The 18,160-nt window shown below is 49.2% G+C and overlaps 1 protein-coding gene across 1 annotated transcript; it reads right to left on the bottom strand.

Annotated features, from left to right (window-relative positions):
* Positions 1-1,082: 1,082 nt before the first annotated feature.
* Positions 1,083-13,127, bottom strand: pcf11 (PCF11 cleavage and polyadenylation factor subunit). The gene is made up of 16 exons (XM_042007857.1): positions 12,738-13,127; positions 10,899-11,024; positions 10,417-10,599; positions 9,509-9,712; positions 8,398-9,389; positions 8,075-8,246; positions 5,561-5,927; positions 5,349-5,486; positions 3,925-5,183; positions 3,744-3,810; positions 3,420-3,660; positions 3,128-3,311; positions 2,402-2,554; positions 1,836-1,928; positions 1,713-1,748; positions 1,083-1,642 (listed from the first exon to the last, which is right to left on the bottom strand). Exons 1-16 carry the CDS (start codon positions 12,978-12,980, stop codon positions 1,400-1,402), a joined length of 4,701 nt encoding a protein of 1,566 aa, XP_041863791.1. The 5' UTR covers positions 12,981-13,127; the 3' UTR covers positions 1,083-1,399.
* Between the last annotated feature and the right edge of the window lie 5,033 nt (positions 13,128-18,160).

Below are 18,160 nucleotides of genomic sequence, written 5' to 3'. Positions count from 1 at the left end.
ACTGCAAGCCTTTAAACGCTGGGATCAATCCTGCATCTCCCGCTTGTACAAAGTTCTGCCAATTCCTCCAAACCAGCACTTGGCAGCAGGAACACATCCCTCCCATTCTGGCAGCTCTGCTCTGGCTCACGGTTCAGGTCAGGATCCGGTAGAAGTTGTTGCTGTTTGATTTTAAAGCACTTCGCACCTCCTGACTTATCAGAACTGTTGAAAGTCCACCAGCCCAGCAGAGCTTTACGTTCTGCTGGTCAACATCAGAGGTGCCTCGCTCCAGGTGCAAGCAATGAGGAGAACGGTCCTTTTCAGTGGCAGGTCCGACTCTGTGGAAAACTCTTCCCCAAGAGCTACGCACCCACAGGCCATCTGAGTCTTACCTGGACCTGGGCGCCAAAATACTAGATCATCCTCCCAACACACGCCCAAATCTCTCTCCTCTTCCTGGCTCCTCCTCCCCTCTGCTTATGAAGCTCACCCTTTCAGAGTAGGTCATTTTAGTGGTGTGATCGGTCTCTGGTCCATCCTGATGGGGCAGCGGGCCCCTCCCTCATCATTCTGTCCCTACAGCTGGATCTCTCGCCTCTCTGTCTTTTATAAACTCTGGCGGCGGACGTTAACATCGCCACCGGGCAGGTGAACGCTGGCGGCGGCGGACGTTAACATCGCCACCGGGCAGGTGAACGCTGGCGGCGGCGGACGTTAACATCGCCACCGGGCAGGAGAACGCTGGCGGCGGACGTTGGGCTGTTTTTCTGGCATTACACCGACTCTACCACGTCCAGCTTCACGGGCAATTTTTTTATATATTTTTTTTAATACTTGTTAAGAAAATCTACAAGGTCTCCATTTTCTTTTCTTTTGACCAGCGGCCACTGAGGCAGGTACACCTGGACAGGTGAGCCGTCCATCCTCAGACATTTTGGAAAATGATTCCATAATTTAACGAGGGCTCAGTTTGCCACGCTGCAGGACTTTGTTTTAAAATGAACCAAACAATGACAATAAACACAGCGGGTTTCTAATCCAGTGAAACTTTATTAGTCTTGAACCTAAGTGACAATAAAACCGATCAGAATTCACACAAAAACTTTCAGTTTTTTTTATTGAAGCTTAAAGAAAAACAAAGAACGTGATCTTCAGCAGACGATTCCTCAAGTCTTACAGTCGTCCAATCAGATGATGCTTACCTTCAACACCTGCGACTGACCAACAAACCAACTGACCAATCAGAGCAGAGCCGTTTCATTCAATCAGCATTAGACCAGTTACCAAAAATACTTTAATGTATAAATTAAATCATTTACAGCTCTGAGCAGCCGGCCTGAAACGGCCGCGCACAATCCAAATACAAAAATGTATTCAAGTCGTAAAACATCCTTCATCCCGAAGGGACGAAGACGCGTCACGCCGTCTCCTCAGAATCAGCAGAGTCCATTAAAACCTTCTGACCCCGGTCCTCTTCATCCTCCTTCACCCGAGGAAGCTCGCACGACTTGCTCTCCACTTCTTGTTTCACCACATCTGCCACAACACCGTAGGAAGTTCCCCCCTCCTCCACTTCCTGTTCAGTGATCCCGAAGCCGCCCAGCGGGTGGTCGGTCAGCAGCTTGCTGGGCGACGGCGTGACGTCCAGATACGACGACGTCTGAGGAGACAAAGAAGACGTCAGAGGACAAGACGAAGGAGAACAGAAAAGATGGAGGATGTTTACTCACGTTTTTATAATCTTCGAAGCAGGCCGGGTGGAAGTTCTGTGGAGAGAAAAACAAACACTTGTTTACATGTTTACGCGTTTGAGGCGGCAAACAAAGACGGGGGAGGTGGGCGGAGCCTCAGACCTTGTCATCAACCCTGACGGCGTTCTTCAGGAACCAGTCCTCCTCCTCCTCCACCCAGTACGTCTCAAACGGCTCCTGGCAGATCTCACATGACTGCAGGTAAAGAACATGTTTATTCTCATGTTTTCTGAAGCATTTTACTCCGTCTGAGAAGCTTCGTGGCCCAAAATGTCACAAAAATCTGCTGGACTAAATCAGCAGTCATAGCAACGTCAGCGCCCCCTGGTGGTCCCACCACTGGTAAAAACACCAGAGTTTCCTGACAATGATGGAAACCTGTAAAAATGTTGCATATCACCACTTTTCTTCCAAAGGAAACACTGACTTTAAACTGGAATAACTGGGATTAAAATCAAGTCAATGGGACATTTTTGGCCATGAAGGTCCCCTGAGGGACCAAATCTCAGTCACTGAATTAAATATTTTAAGTACATTTCAGGATTAAAAACCATCTACAGGAAGTTTCAGGCTGGTCTGAACAGTTTCTCCAGCATCTTCTCAGCAGCGAACTCCACTTAGACTTATCAATATTATTGATTAGTTCCTGGTCAATCAGCAGTTCTCACCTCCCCGACTTGGTCCTTGGTGGCTCTGACGCTCTGGAACTCCTCCTCCTTGGCAGCCGCCTGGTTCTTCTGGACCTCCTCGTTCTCCTTCTCGAAGAACTGACTCTTGGCTCGTTCCTCCAGGTCGGCGATCTCCTCGAACTCGATCCAGTCCTGAGAACACCACAGTTTTCTCCGTCACCCCATGATGAACCATTCATGTTGGTGCCAGCAGGTCAGCTGATCCGGCTGCCCTGAGACAGACCAGAACCGGACCCCGCGGAGCAGAAACTGATCTGAGGGACCAGAACTGGATCCCACAGACCAGAGTCACAACATTTTAACCTCAGATTACTGAAGGTCACTTTAAAAACCACAGACTCTTGTGGGTGGAGCAGAACGTGTCCTAAAGATAAAAACCAGTTCAATCTGCCAAAACTTAACCAGAGAATGAAGAAACCTGGTTCCTGAACTACACACTGAGAGCCAGACCACCAGACCGAGGTCAGAACAATTTAGCCGATTAATTTGTTTAATGACATCACAGCAGTAATCAGCTGTTACCGAATAACTGTTTAAACTATTAAAATAGAAATTATACTTAAAGTCTCTTTAAACATGTCAGTGTAATTTTATATTTTGTAAATAAGAATTTGGGGATTATTGATCTTTACAAGTAAAATCATGTTGTACTGTATGTACATGTATGTGGCTTCATGGCTGGTACGTGTGTGTGTGCGCGCTCACCGTCAGGCTGTAGTACCAGCGTCGGTGTGTCACCTTCTTGCTCGCCACCTTCCCGGCGTGGTTCTGCCTGAAGTGCCAGTCCAGGTGGTCGGCGTACATGTCGGTCTGGGCGGTGGTGAAGCGCATGCTGCAGAGGCAGCACTGGTTCCCCGAGTACAGCCTGGTCACCAAGCTCTCGTAGCGCCTGCCGGGTCACACAGCGGGTCAGAACCAGTCGCACAGCGGGTCAGAACCAGTCGCACAGCGGGTCAGAACCAGTTGCAGTGGGACAGAAAAAAAGGTCAGAACTCACCGTTTCATGCTGTCAATGATGAAGCCTGTGAGGTCGGGGACGTTGTCCTCTTCCTCCACCTCCTGCTCCTCCTCTTCGTCCTCCTCCACAGGAGGAGCTGCAGGAGCCACAGAAGCCTCGCTGGGGGTCTGGGCGGCGTCGGGCTGAAGGGGTTTGATGATGTCGTAGGAGATGAGCTTGGACAGCAGGTCGTTGACGTCTACCTGGCCAAAGTGGTTCTCCTGAGGAACCACCTGAGGAGCTGAAATACAAACAGTGTCACATGACCACATCACATGACCTACTTCATGTTTCCTCCATTAGAGAAGACGACATGAAACTCACTCTGCTGTACGTAAGGCACCGAGTTCTGAGACAGGAACGTTTGGTTTACGGTTCTCATGACAGTCACCTGAACACAACATCCAGACGGGTCATTAAATGCCTCACACTTAGAAAAAAAGACAACTGAGAAATCCTATAATGTAAGTCCACTGAAAGCATCACAGACGTGCACGTGTCTCACCGGCTGCTGCATGCTAGGAGCCGCGGTGTTGAAGAAGGGGCCCGGGGCCTGCTGGTTGAACGAAGGCGGCTGCATGTTGAAGCTGTCGGCCCGCTGCGCCTGGAACGCCATCGGCCCTGGCAGGAACTGAGGGTTTATGGGTTCTGGGAAACGCTGGGGGCCCATACCAAAGTTCTGCTGGGAGGCCATGGAGTTGTCGTAGAGGGGTGGACCAATAGGTCTCATGTGGGGCTGCAGGTTGTGTTGTGGGGCGAACCTGGGGGGCCCCTGAAGATCAGGATTGTAATCAAAGCGTGGGGGGCCACCCTGATGGGGCACGTTGGGGATGTCGTACCTGGGCCCCGGCTGATTGGGGCCCTCAAAGCGACTGGGACCTTCAAACCTCATGGGGCCCATCTGATTGTTAGGGCCCTCGAAGTGCATAGGCCGTTGCTGCTGGAAGCCCATCTGACCGGGACCAGGACCTGGACCAGGGCCCATGTTGGTGAAGTGACCCGGAGCCTCAAAGCGCTGCATGGAGCCCTCCATGAGACCTGGGCCACCGGGACCACTGAACCTGACCTGAGGTGCCCCGTCAAACCTTCCCATGCCATCCCCTCGTAGTGGACCACGACCCACGTGGGGCCCATCACAGTGCCCGGGGCCCTCAGGTCTCTCAGGCACACTGTGGTGAGACGGCCCCCCACCATCAAACCTCCCAGGGACCGGGTGGTGGGGCCCAACAAACTGCGGCTCATCAAACTGCCCAGAGCCACCACCTTCATACCACCCAGGCAGTTGCGGTCTGGAGGGGCCCATAAAGCGTGAGGGAGGGTGTCCTCCGTCATGAGGAGGGGTATGTCCCGGGGAGTCTCCGTGCTGACGGACCCCAGACAGTGGCCCTCCACGAGGCTGGGCCTTCAGGATGGGTTTAGGGGGAGGATGGAGATGGGGGACATCCAGGGGCCCATCGTCAGAGTGTTCGCTGTTCGGACTCTCGAAGCGGGGGACCGGACTCAGGTCTGCTGGATCCTTCTGGTGCAGAGGGGACAGCCGCTCCCGTTCAAACCGGGGGCCTGGAGTGTCCAGACCAACTGGACTTGGACAGTTCCTGTGGACCATGGGTCCAGACGGTGGGGGTCCCTCCTGTCTGCGTGGGTCTGGGAGTCTGGAGTCACCGGGGGGGCCGTACCGCCGCGGAGCATCGTAGCCGCTCTTCTGCTCATCACGGTCGTCGTACAGCTGGCGCTCCGTCAGGGGCGACATCCACTCACGCTCACCTGGAAGATAAGGTTACGCTGTAAATTCCTGCAGCAGTCAGGTCCTCAAACACAACACTTCTGCTCCTAACTACAACTCCCACAATCCCCTGCACCTGAATGTCACAGGTGTATCTCTCCCTGATCCCCTCTTCACAGTGGACCCTTTGGAACCCGAGGACTTACTGGACTCTCTGGGGTCGACTTTCTTCCTGAAGCGGAGGCCCGGCAGGACCTTGAGGGTGGGGAACTCCTTGCCGTGGTTGTACTCCTCGATCATGGGGGCGAGCAGTGGCTCCTCGCGCTCTTTGCTCCTCCGTTCACCTGAAAGTCATCCAACAGGTCAGAAACACACCCGGAACACAACACCAGCTGATTCTGGAACCGGCCCGGCTCACCTGGTCTGTCCCGAGCAGGACGGCTGTATTTATGTGACGGATGAAGTGCGGCGTTCCGACAGTCACCCGCCTTCTCCCCGCTGTCTTCTGGAGCTTCGTCCACCTCCAGCTCCTCTCCGCCGGCTCGGTGGTTGACCTGCGTCTTCCTCAGCTTGGACTTGTGCTCGTAGTACGACAGCTCCGCGGCGTCCATGGCGTCATGGGGGCGGGGAAGCAGCGGCCCTTTCTTCACGTGGAAGTCCAACATGTCCCAGCTCTCCGAGCGCTGCTGCTTCTCCTCCTGATACTGGAAGAGGTGCTTAATCTGGTGGGCCATGTTCAGGAAGTCCTCCTGGGAGATCTCCCCGCTCTCCAGACGCTTGCTAGCCTGCACAGGAGGACCAGGTTTAGGGGAGGAGGACCAAGTTTAGAGGAGGAGGACCAGGTTTAGAGGAGGAGGACCAGGTTTAGAGGAGGAGGACCAGGTTTAGGGGAGGAGGACCAAGTTTAGAGGAGGAGGACCAAGTTTAGAGGAGGACCAGGTTTAGTGAAGGAGGACCAGGTTTGAAGGAGGACCAGGTTTAGGGGAGGAGGACCAGGTTTAGGGGAGGAGGACCAAGTTTAGTGAAGGAGGACCAGGTTTAGTGAAGGAGGACCAGGTTTAGGGGAGGAGGACCAGGTTTAGGGGAGGAGGACCAAGTTTAGAGGAGGAGGACCAGGTTTAGAGGAGGAGGACCAGGTTTGGTGAAGGAGGACCAGGTTTAGAGGAGGACCAAGTTTAGAGAAGGAGGACCAGGTTTAGAGGAGGAGGACCAGGTTTAGAGGAGAAGGACCAGGTTTAGAGGAGGAGGACCAGGTTTAGAGGAGAAGGACCAGGTTTAGGAGAGGAGGACCAAGTTTAGAGAAGGAGGACCATGTTTAGAGGAGAAGGACCAGGTTTAGAGGAGAAGGACCAGGTTTAGGAGAGGAGGACCAGGTTTAGAGGAGGAGGACCAAGTTTAGAGGAGGAGGACCAGGTTTAGAGGAGGAGGACCAGGTTTAGAGGAGGACCAGGTTTAGAGAAGGAGGACCAGGTTTATAGGAGGAGGAACAGGTTTATAGGAGGAGGAACAGGTTTAGAGGAGAAGGACCAGGTTTAGGGGAGGAGGACCAGGTTTAGGGGAGGAGGACCAGGTTTAGAGGACCAGGTTTAGTGAAGGAGGAACAGGTTTAGTGAAGGAGGACCAGGTTTAGAGGAGGAGGATTAGGTTTAGAGGAGGAGGACCAGGTTTAGAGGATGAGGACCAGGTTTAGAGGAGGAGGACCAGTTTTAGGGGAGGAGGACCAAGTTTAGAGGAGGAGGACCAGGTTTAGAGGAGAAGGACCAGGTTTAGGAGAGGAGGACCAGGTTTAGAGGAGGAGGACCAAGTTTAGAGGAGGACGACCAGGTTTAGAGGAGGAGGACCAGGTTTAGAGGAGGACCAGGTTTAGAGAAGGAGGACCAGGTTTATAGGAGGAGGAACAGGTTTATAGGAGGAGGAACAGGTTTAGAGGAGAAGGACCAGGTTTAGGGGAGGAGGACCAAGTTTAGAGGAGAAGGACCAGGTTTAGAGGACCAGGTTTAGTATAGGAGGAACAGGTTTAGTGAAGGAGGACCAGGTTTAGAGGAGGAGGATTAGGTTTAGAGGAGGAGGACCAGGTTTAGAGGATGAGGACCAGGTTTAGAGGAGGAGGACCAGGTTTAGAGGAGGAGGACCAGTTTTAGGGGAGGAGGACCAAGTTTAGAGGAGGAGGACCAGGTTTAGAGAAGGAGGACCAGGTTTAGAGAAGGAGGACCAGGTTTAGAGGAGGAGGACCAGTTTTAGGGGAGGAGGACCAACTTTAGAGGAGGACCAGGTTTAGAGAAGGAGGACCAGGTTTAGAGAAGGAGGACCAGGTTTAGAGGAGGAGGACCAGTTTTAGGGGAGGAGGACCAACTTTAGAGGAGGACCAGGTTTAGAGGAGGAGGACCATGTTTAGAGGAGGAGGACCATGTTTGGAGGAGAAGGACCATGTTTAGGAGAGGAGGACCAGGTTTAGGAGAGGAGGACCAAGTTTAGAGGAGGAGGACCAGGTTTAGAGGAGGAGGACCAGGTTTAGAGGAGAAGGACCAGGTTTAGAGGAGAAGGACCAGGTTTAGGGGAGGACCATGTTTAGAGGAGGAGGACCATGTTTAGAGGAGGAGGACCATGTTTAGAGGAGAAGGACCAGGTTTAGGAGAGGAGGACCAGGTTTAGAGGAGGAGGACCAGGTTTAGAGGAGAAGGACCAGTTTTAGGGGAGGAGGACCAACTTTAGAGGAGGACCAGGTTTAGAGGAGGAGGACCATGTTTAGAGGAGGAGGACCATGTTTAGAGGAGGAGGACCATGTTTAGAGGAGAAGGACCAGGTTTAGGAGAGGAGGACCAGGTTTAGAGGAGGAGGACCATGTTTAGAGGAGAAGGACCAGGTTTAGGAGAGGAGGACCAGGTTTAGAGGAGGAGGACCAGGTTTAGAGGAGGAGGTTGCATGTACAAACCCTCCTGAGCAGATCCTTCTTGGAGGCAGAGTTGAGGACTTCAGGAATCTGCAGGTTGGCGTCCACGCTGAGACGATGCTTCGGGGTTCTGGGGGTCCCGGGTCGGGTCGGGGTGCTGTACGGTTTGTGTCTCTGAGGCCCGGGCTTCAGGTGGGAGTCTTCCGACTTCAGACTGAAAAAAAATAAGGAGAAATTTTATTTAGATTCTGACACATTTTCTGACTCAGTTTGGCTCATGTCAGGTTCTGACCCGGTTCAGATTCCTGTCAGTGTTTTGGATGGAAATCTGATCTGGATCTTGGTTCTGAGGAATAAGGACTTACTGCTTGTTCTCCCAGCCGCTCCTCCAGCGATGAGGAGTATCCTTCGCCTCTTTGCTGCCTACATCATGGCCCCGTGGGGAGTCTCTGGACTCGGAGTGCCGGTCCTCCCCTGGCCTCTTGGACCTCCTGCTCTCTGCTTGGTTCTTCTTAGGTCCGGGCCGGTCCTCTCGGCCAGGCTTGCCGTGCTGCGGGTCATCTGCGCGGACCCTCCGAGGTTTTCCGGGTTTGTGGGACGGGGACAGCGAGCTGCTCCGGGGTCTGCTCTTGGGCGAGCGCCTGTCCTTCCTCTTTGGGGAGGTGGTGGGCGACCGGGACCGTGAGCGGGTCCGTTTCCTGGCGTGTGTTCTGGCGTTTCCTCCGGTCTTGCAGTCGGACTTGTCGTCCACCTCGCCGCGGTCGTGCTTGGCCACCGAGCCGTTCAGCAGCTTCCCTTTGTTGGGCCTGGGGGGTTCTGGGGGCCGGGCCGACTCGTCTCTGTCCTTCTTGTCACTGAATCTCTTCTTCAGCTCTTCATCTTTGGACTCTCCGGTTCTGTCCGGGACCCGTTTCCTCAGCCTGGGATCCTTCTTTGTGCCGTCAGCGGACTTCGGAGCCTCGGCCTCTGTTGATTTGGTTTTACTCAGGATATTTTTCACCACTGGAGATGGAGACTTGGACTTTGACTTGTCATCCAGAACATCCTTCTTGGGGGTCCTGGATTTGTCAGGGCGGGTGGATTTCTCCGGCAGCCTCTTGTCAGGCACGAGAGCCGGACCTCCGGCCGTGTGGACGCCCTCTTTCCTCTCAGCCGGCTGTTCTTTGGCTGGCGCTGCAGGTGGGGCAGTGCTGCGGTTCAGACGGGGGTCTCTGGTGGAGGGCTTGGTGTCGACCGGAGGCTGGGGGGGGATCCAGGGTCGGACCACGGGAGCAGTTTGGGTGACGGGCTTTGGCGTGGCGCTGGGTGGAGGTGGGGTGGAGACGGGGGTGGTTGGTGGAAGAACAAACCCACCGGCCTGCAGACAGTAAACACGTTTGTTTCAGAACCACAGGAAACATTTCATCTGAACTCACGTCAGCTGATTCCTGAAATCTGAGTCAGAACCGAGCTGATCCGGATCCGGGTCTGTCCTACCAGCTGAGCTTTGGTCTGCTCCAACTCCAGCTCGATCTTCTTCTGCTGAAGCTCCAGTAGCTGTTTCTGTTTGGCCAGCAGCTGCTGCCGGATCAGCTGCTCCTGGGTCAGACTGGACTGGGCCATGGCGGGGGCCGGCTGCGGGGCGGGCGGTGCCGGAGTCGCCTGGGTGGGGGCTGGCTGGGGTGAGGTGGCCTCCTCAGGCTGAACGCGAGGGAAAGAGAAAATTTTAGGGTTTAATAAAACCAAATTGGTTCAGTAAGCCGCCACCACGTCGCCATGGTTACTGGCTCTGGTTGTACTCGCTGCCGTCTCTCGTTTAGGTCAGATTTATCAAACAGAACCTTCAGCTGTTTGGCAGGCCTCAGATTTTTATCAGTTGCCACGGTAACAGATGGTCTGAATGGAGCAGACATGATGTAAGCGTTAACCCGACAGGTGTAAAACCACCACACTAGTCTCTAAGAAGCAGTTTGTTATGTAATGTTGTACATTCTACGTGATAAATGTGGAGTTAATAACGCTGGAGACGGCTGCAAAGACAGATCAGAAATACTTTCAGCTCCAGTCACCGTTTCTATAACGAAACGACTGTTTTACATCTTGTGTAAACAGGACATGAAACGGGTTGACAGTAAATGTTTTTCTCCAATAATGTAAAATCTGACCCCCCCGAAACATTTCTGTTATTAATAACATGAGAAAAGCTGTTCAGTCCGTCTGAACGTACATTTAAGATCTGGTATAAATGTTTATTAAGACAATTACTGGTCACTAAACTGGAACATGCGAGGATGATTAAATTTGATCTAACTTCAGCTCTTAGAGGGAAGGTCAAGTCTTTCTGACTCCACATGTCACCAACATGACGTCCCAGATCTGGAGCGACCCAGCAGCAGAACACCCACCTGCTTTAAAAACCTGGGGTTGACGTGGATGCTGGCGTTGACGGTGGGGGGCAGCGGCTTGATGGGCCAGGCCGGGTCCAGAGAGTTGACCCGGACGTCCAGCGCGTACAGCTTCTTGGGCGGGAAGACTTCGTCCCATGTGGAGCGCAGCTTGAACAGACTCTTCCTGGTGTTTTCGTCCACCTACAAACAGAGGACAGGACTTGGTCCAGGCTCGGACAGCAGCAGCATCACAGCAAACTCAGCTCCCCCCTCCAGCTCTGAGCTCCACTAACTTTAGCTTTTTAACACATTCACCATCCCAAAAACATGAAATTAACCCTCACCCCCGACTTTTATTAACTAGTAGAGTATGGTGAAGTACAGAGGAGCAGAGAGCAGGTGACTACAGAGGAAAGCAAGCAACAGACAGGAGGGGTGGGGGGGCGGCTAACATTAGTGCTTAATTTGATCAATGCTAACAGCAGCGAAGACAACTGTACCTTTTCAAAGACACATATAAATGAAGTGATTAGGTTTTTAGCAAACACTGCAAGGTACTCTCCTCCAACATTCTTCACTATGGAATCCACTAAGTACAAAACTGGAAGCTTCTCGGTGGCGGTGGCCTGGAGCGATAGAAAACTCAACAAGTTTAGAAAACAACAGGGTTAAAGCAACATCACAACAGATTCTCACATCACAACGTCAACACCCGCTGAGCCAAGACCAGGAAGAAACCCAGGAGAACGTCTTCATCCCGGGGCAAAACATGTCCGCCCCACAGAGAAAAACCACTTTCCAGTCTGAAAACTCCCATGTTCATCTCCTCAAAAATCAGAAAGTCCACGATCCACTGAGGATTAAAAATGGATCCAGTCCTCCAGAACAGTTTTTACCTCCAAAGAGGGTTCTCCCTGGACCCTCTTTGTACGTTACCCAGGCGACATCATCATCTTCATCTGAGACCTCCGTTCACTCAGTGCGACCCGTTCAGTTTTTTCTTCCCGTAAATATGAAAAATAAAAACCCAGTATACCCATTAGCAAACCGGACTCAGCAGCTGTGTTTAACTCAGAACTCAGACCCGAACGGGTCAGGAGATGTAAACCAGAACCAGACCAAGAAATTACACTGGGAAATAAAAAATGACAAAAAGCACATTTCACATTTTTTATTACAAACATGGAAACCATTCAATCACATTTCAGGAGAAAATCAAGATTCACGAGAGAATTCATGCAGAGGTGGGCTCAGCGGTCATGTGACCAAACACCGCCCCTCCGACGGTCCGTCTCCGGACTCCAACAAGTCGACAGTGTTTATTAACAGCAGATCAGACTGAAAACCGCTTCACACGTTGATGTGGTCCGGTGGCGGTCCGGCAGAAGACATACGGTGGTCCTGACAGCCGTGGCGGCGTTCACCGTATAAAGCTTGTTTCAGCATCTAACCGACCAGCTGGCTCGTTTCTCTCACGAAGAGACACCACGTGGCCTCGGCAGACACTCAAACCTGGTCTTTAACCTGCCTTAAACTTACTCTTCGTTTCATGGACTACTCACAGTTAATGCAAATATTTTTACGCTGCTTTTGGTGTGAATAAACACCACAGAAGAAGAGTGCCACCTTGGCGGAGACGCACTGGCGTTTTGTTTTAGTCCAAACTGTACAGTTTATTATTATTGTGTCCAAAAACAACTTACAGATCACTTTTATTAACAATCTGTATAAATTTGAACTATAAATCGATTTTTAAAGAATATAACCACCTGAAATTTAACCCCAACTAAAAGTATTTTATCTTCTGAGTAATTTTACTGCTAAGTTTAACATTTTAAGGTTTAACCGGCTGGACAAATATTCTCTTTAACTGTTATTAAATACCGCCGCCTTGTCAACTTTCTCAGCAGCTAATAAAGTTAAAAAGCAGTAAACATCTTTGCTTGTAAAGCTGCTGAAACGGTTTAACCTAGATATAAATGCGTGTGTTTGTGGTTTGGTGTGAAATAAAGCGCGTGAAGTCCGGTTAAAAGTCTTCTCTGGCTTCTGTAGAACCTCAGACCACATCAAGTTGAAGCTTCGGCGAGTTTCGATAAAATAAATCTTTAGACAGCTGTCATGTTGGCTAGCAAACTAACTATATGAAGCAGAAACGAGATGTTTTTTCATGCAGGTAAAAGAAGCTGAATGACAGCAGAGCCCGTGAGGAGCGCTGTTTCCAAGAACAACGACATGTAACGTGTTTAGCTGACATACAAGGCTGGGCGCCATCTTTAGCCGACAGCTAATACATCCAAATATGGCAACTGGAATATGAAGTATTCTGTATTTATAAAAACCTTGCTGATTTGTGCTTCAATAATTGCGACGATATCCTTGGCGAACTGGAGGTTTTCCTCGGCCAGGATGGTGAGCATGTTGATGTGTGGCTTGCTGTTGAACGTCAGGTCTTCCAGAGAGGACTGATACTCTCTACAGGCGTCTTCTCTCGCGGCGCTGTCGTCCATCTTTGAGCTGCGCGATCCGGCCAAACCTACACGAGCCTGATCGATACCATAACCCCTGATCAGCAAACAGTCCATCAACTCGTGTAGCTAACGCTGCTGCTCCGAACCGGACTCGGATAATACCGGTTTTGGGCTTTATTCCTATCGCCGTCTGCCGCCGTTCTTTGGCCGTTTTCGACGACGAGAAAATGGCGACTGCAACTAAAGACCGGAAACGTCCACTGGGATTTTTTATATCTATGGTGACGTTAGCTCAGTCTCATTGGCTGGTTTAAGGTAATCTTTACCAAACTTTAGAAAGTGATTGGATGCATACAAAGTCTGTCAACTAGAGGAGCCAATCAGAGTGAAGTAGTGTGCGCTTACGATTACATAACTAACAGTTGAAAAAATATTATTACCCAACACAACAACACGAAACCCGCACGTGGAGTCTTACTAAGCACCTTAAAGACAGGCTTTATGATTCATTTAAAAATTAAACAAAATATTATACATTTTTTTCTTTTATTACTAAACAATTATGGAAATATTTTAAAATATACAGAAAAAAATAAATGTGAGCATGTGATGTAGCAGGTTAACATGGGATCATGGCACAGTCCTGATTTAGAAATCTAAATTTACCATCAGATGCATCTAGGGTGGCCAGATGTCCTGCTCTGTGCGGGATAGTCCCGCATTTCCACTACTTTTCACATGCTGTTAATTGTTTTTAACATGCTCCTGTTTTGTGTTCAAATCTGGCATTTATAAACTGACCCAGTGAAAGCAGTGAGCATCATATCACACAGCCAGTCCGGCTAGGAGGCAGGACTTTATTCCAGGTTCAGCTCCAAACCAACAAGGGGAGCATGGAGGACAGGGAGATGACCGCAGCAGTGATGGGATGTTGGGCTCTCTTCAGCGAGCCAGCTCTTTTGTATTCAGCATTTTTACTAGAAACCTTATAATTGCCAGAAGCCTTATAATTGCCAGTGACAGAGTGACAGATCTCAGACTGTAAAAATTGGCTCAGTAACATCACAGCCACTAGGGTGCTCTATGGGTGTTCCACAGGGCAGCATTTTAGGTCCTTTACTGTTCCTTTTGTACATTAATGATCTTCCTCATGTGCTTAGTTTTTCCAATTCTCTGTTATATGCTGATGATACTGTTATTTTTCTGTCTGGCCCAAACACTGACACAATTAATCACAAACTTAACACAGATATGCAGCATTTGCATGACTGGCTGCAAGATAATCATTTAACACTTAATGTTAAGAAAACAGAAAGCATGTACTTTTACTCATCTAGGAGACAGTTCTCCATATCCAATCCCATCACCTTCTGCAACCACAAGCTCTCAGTTGTTTCCACATACAAGTATTTAGGAGTCTCTCTTGGCTCACATCTCACTTACTGTGAGCATGTCCAAACCCTAACCAGAAAGTTAAATCAAAAGTTATGTTTATAGTAAAATTAGACCACATTTGTCTCACTCTGTCTCTAAAACATATCTCCATGCAATCATTATGTCTACTCTGTCGTATTGTCTGCCTGTTTGGTCACTTACAACAAATAAAATCCTTGAACCAGTAGCAAGACTCTATAACAGAGCTCACAAGATCCATAACAGGCTTCCAGGTTGGACTCACCATTGCTCTGCACTATCGTTGTCTAATGCTTTGACATTTCAGAACTATACAACAAGCCATGGGATTAAATTGTATTATCAAATCTTGAATGGACACATCTCAGCAGCACTTACTGCGTTGGTACCAAAACTCAGCTCAAGGTCCGAACGCTTGACTAGATCTGTTACAAATGGACTTTTGCCTTTACCGGCCTTTAGGAACTGCTATGGTCAGAGAGCTTTCTTTTATGTGTTCACTAACACCTGGCATGAGATCCCACAGCACATCAGGACTATAACATCACAAAGACTATTTAAAAGAATATTTGCTCGCCATCTAATGGACAGGTACAGCTGTGACCACTGAGGTGGCTCCATAGCCTCCCCTAAAGCTGCTCCTCTTAGTTTGTGTTTGTATGATTGTACTGTCTTGTCTTGGAATTTGTGATGTGTGTTTGGTTTGTATGTCCTGCAGAGCAGGAACCTCCTGAAAAACAGTTTTTAAACTGAGTCAGGCCCGATTGTTTTAATCTTTTCCTGTTTAATAAATAAAAATGAAAAATGAAATGAAATGCCTGCTTTTGTGCATTTATTCTGATACAAAACCACTATGCTATTTCATTGAAACTCTGTTATTGCACATATGAGCAAAAACAGCAAACAAATCCACAAAACAGAATGAGAACCAAACTCAAAGCAGCATCAATGTCCTCAGTGCAGGTTGGCATTCAGAAAAATAAGATGCCTAATCTTGGATGCTGATCCAGTTTCCCCTCTCTGTGAGTATCTGCCCTGATTTTTGAGAATATTCTCTCAGAAAGAACAGATGTACACAGTCTCCCCTCCATTACCTTTGCTAGGCGTGGAAGGCCTTGGCCTGCCTCCAACTCAGTGGGTCTTCTCTTTGCTGGACGAGGAGCCAGAATACAATCTCACCTATATTATAGCATAAACTGTAGGATTTCTCCTTGTAGCAGCTCCTGTAACCCTTTCATCAAAAGCCTCCAAACAGTAGAGGTGTGTGGCTCCTCTTCCATTTGGCTCTCTAATGGTGGAGCTAGCTGGCTGCTGAAGGTGCATTTTGCTGCTGCAATAATTCTCTGAAGTGCCTCATCAACAGCTCTGTTGTAACTGAATGCAAATTTTTAAACCTAGGATCCAACAATGTGGTTTCTGAGAGGACAGTGTTGTACTCCATACACAGAAATTTTCAGTCCATGGCTAAACAAAGAGCTGCGACAAATTCCTTCACTTTCTGCATGGTTGCTGTCCGTTGGTGTTGCCATGGGCAGAGCTGGGGCTGAGCCGGCTCTTCTGGTTCACTACAAAGCATCGGCTCTTTGCCGCATGACACACCACTAGAGCGCGGCATAAATAAAGAAATTGCTTTTACAACAGACTGGGAAGGCATGTCCGCATGGGTTAAACCTAACAGCGTTGTCAGAGTAATTGTTTCGTATCACACAGCGGGAAATAAGATCTGAAGCAGCAAAAGAAGCAAAAGTCCCAAAAAACATGTTTCTTAAAAGGAGGATTTCCAGTCAATAGACAGGTTCCTGCTAAAGCACAAACAAGACTCTTAACAACTCCACACTGTGCTACAGGTCAGAAGACTGGAAATAAGCTAACATCCGTCATAATTCCAGACTCTGAGATGGCAAAGAAAATGTAATCTGGTCGTGCAAAGGCAGCATCCATAGTGAGCATTGTGTGTGACACAGGACATGTGGACACTCCAAGGACGGTGGTGGCAAGTTTGTTGCTTTCATTAACACAATTGTATGTTTCAGCCAGGTAGGCGTCCATGTTACCTGAGGTCCACATACCTGAAGGTAGGCGTCCATGTTACCTGAGATCCACATACCTGAAGGTAGGCGTCCATGTTAGCTGAGGTCCACATACCTGAAGGTAGGCGTCCATGTTACCTGAGATCCACATACCTGAAGGTAGGCGTCCATGTTACCTGAGATCCACATACCTGAAGGTAGGCGTCCATGTTACCTGAGATCCACATACCTGAAGGTAGGCGTCCATGTTAGCTGAGGTCCACATACCTGAAGGTAGGCGTCCATGTTAGCTGAGGTCCTCAGACCTGAAGGTAGGCGTCCATGTTACCTGAGATCCACATACCTGAAGGTAGTTTACATCCACTCCTCCTGGTGTTATCTACAGGAAAACAGTTCTGTTTCCAGGAGCTAACGGCAGACAGCAGTGGCATCATTAAGGTAAACTGGATGGCCCATGAAGAAACAAATGTGCAGAGCATGCCGGAGACAGGCTGGACACTGACAAAATATTCAGTCACTTGTCAGTGTCTGCACAGATGGCTGAGTCTGTGCTGTCCAGAGGCTACATGACAGCTGGGCAGCTTTCAAGAGCTACTTTTTGTGTTTGGTGGAGAGTCAGAGCCTAAAAGCACAGTGGCAGCTGTTCAAAATGGATCTAGATGGTGAGGGGCAACCCCTAGAGCTGCAGGCCGACCTGGCCTTCATCAGAAACACGCTGGAGATCTTCCATTATGTTTTGCTGATGAAGGGACAGGATGGGACCCTTTGTGAGATATAGGAGCTGATGCTCACACTCAAGACAAAGCTCCAACAACGGTGAATGGATATAAAGACCAGTGCCGTCATCCAACAGCTTCCTGAGCAAAAAGCAACAATCATCAAACTGAATTTTTGTACAAAGCTGTGCTCACCTATGGTATGACTTCACAGACAAGAACTATGAGAAGAATGTTGCATGCTTGGCTAGTTCTCCTGGCACAGGGATGCTGTGGAGGTCCTACAGAGAGGGGGGTCGTGGACTCGGATGAAGTGTCTGAAGAGTACTGTGTGACTGCCACGCCAGCAGGAAAATGTAGAGAGAAGAGCTCCTGAAGTGGTCCATGTGGACAAAGACACATCCGACCCCATAAGCAACTTTGAGTACAGTTGTGAGGAATTCTACAGCTATGCTGTGTGATGGTGTCTTTTTACTTAACATAAAAGCACCAGGGACATAGCCAGTTTTTATCAGCTCAGAATTCTGGCTAAAGTCCAGCATTTTCTGCCCTTTCCTGATTTTGAAAGTCATTCATGAAGAAAGACCACATAACACCAGTTTTAGCTTCTTTGCACCAGCTACCTGTTAGTTTCAGATCTGAGTTTAAGATCCTAATGTTTGTTTTTAAGTCTTTAGACGGGCTGGTCCTTCTAATCTTGCTGATCTTTTAACCCCACGCTCCGTCTAGATCGCTGAGCTCTGCTGACCAGTCACTTCTTGCTCGGCTGTCCAGGCTGAAATTAGGAAAGGTCAGAGCTTCTTCTGTTGTCTCCTCCAAATTGCCCCCCATTCATGTTAAAATCTCACCAGCTGTGGACATTTTTAAGTCTCGTTTAAAGACGTATTTTTATTCTCTTGTTTTTATGTTACACTGAGCTTTGGCATTAGATTATTTTTTTCATGCGTTTGTTTTTTAGTCTTTTATATTATTTTATATCTGTTTTATTATGTTGCCTCCCCAAATTTTTATTTCTATTTTATCTCTCTTAGTTGTACAGCACTTCGGTCCACTTATGTTGTATTTAAAGTGCTTATAGATAAAGTTGCCTCTACTGATGTACTGAAGAAGAAGCCTTATTGGAAGCTGTACCTAA

The sequence above is a fragment of the Melanotaenia boesemani genome, chromosome 15, assembly GCF_017639745.1.
Source record: "Melanotaenia boesemani isolate fMelBoe1 chromosome 15, fMelBoe1.pri, whole genome shotgun sequence".
Taxonomy (NCBI): Eukaryota; Metazoa; Chordata; class Actinopteri; order Atheriniformes; family Melanotaeniidae; genus Melanotaenia; species Melanotaenia boesemani.
This window is presented reverse-complemented; position numbering and strand designations above follow the sequence as displayed.

Bases quoted from the DNA above. Each gene is read 5' to 3' on its own strand.
- pcf11 (XM_042007857.1), bottom strand. From the start codon at position 12,980: ATGGACTGTTTGCTGATCAGGGGTTATGGTATCGATCAGGCTCGTGTA. The intron at 10,600-10,898 runs GTACAGTTGTCT...CTCTGTTTGTAG, and splicing joins TTATATGTGTCTTTGAAAAG to GTGGACGAAAACACCAGGAA. The intron at 3,312-3,419 runs GTGAGTTCTGAC...GTGACCCGGCAG, and splicing joins ATCATTGACAGCATGAAACG to GCGCTACGAGAGCTTGGTGA.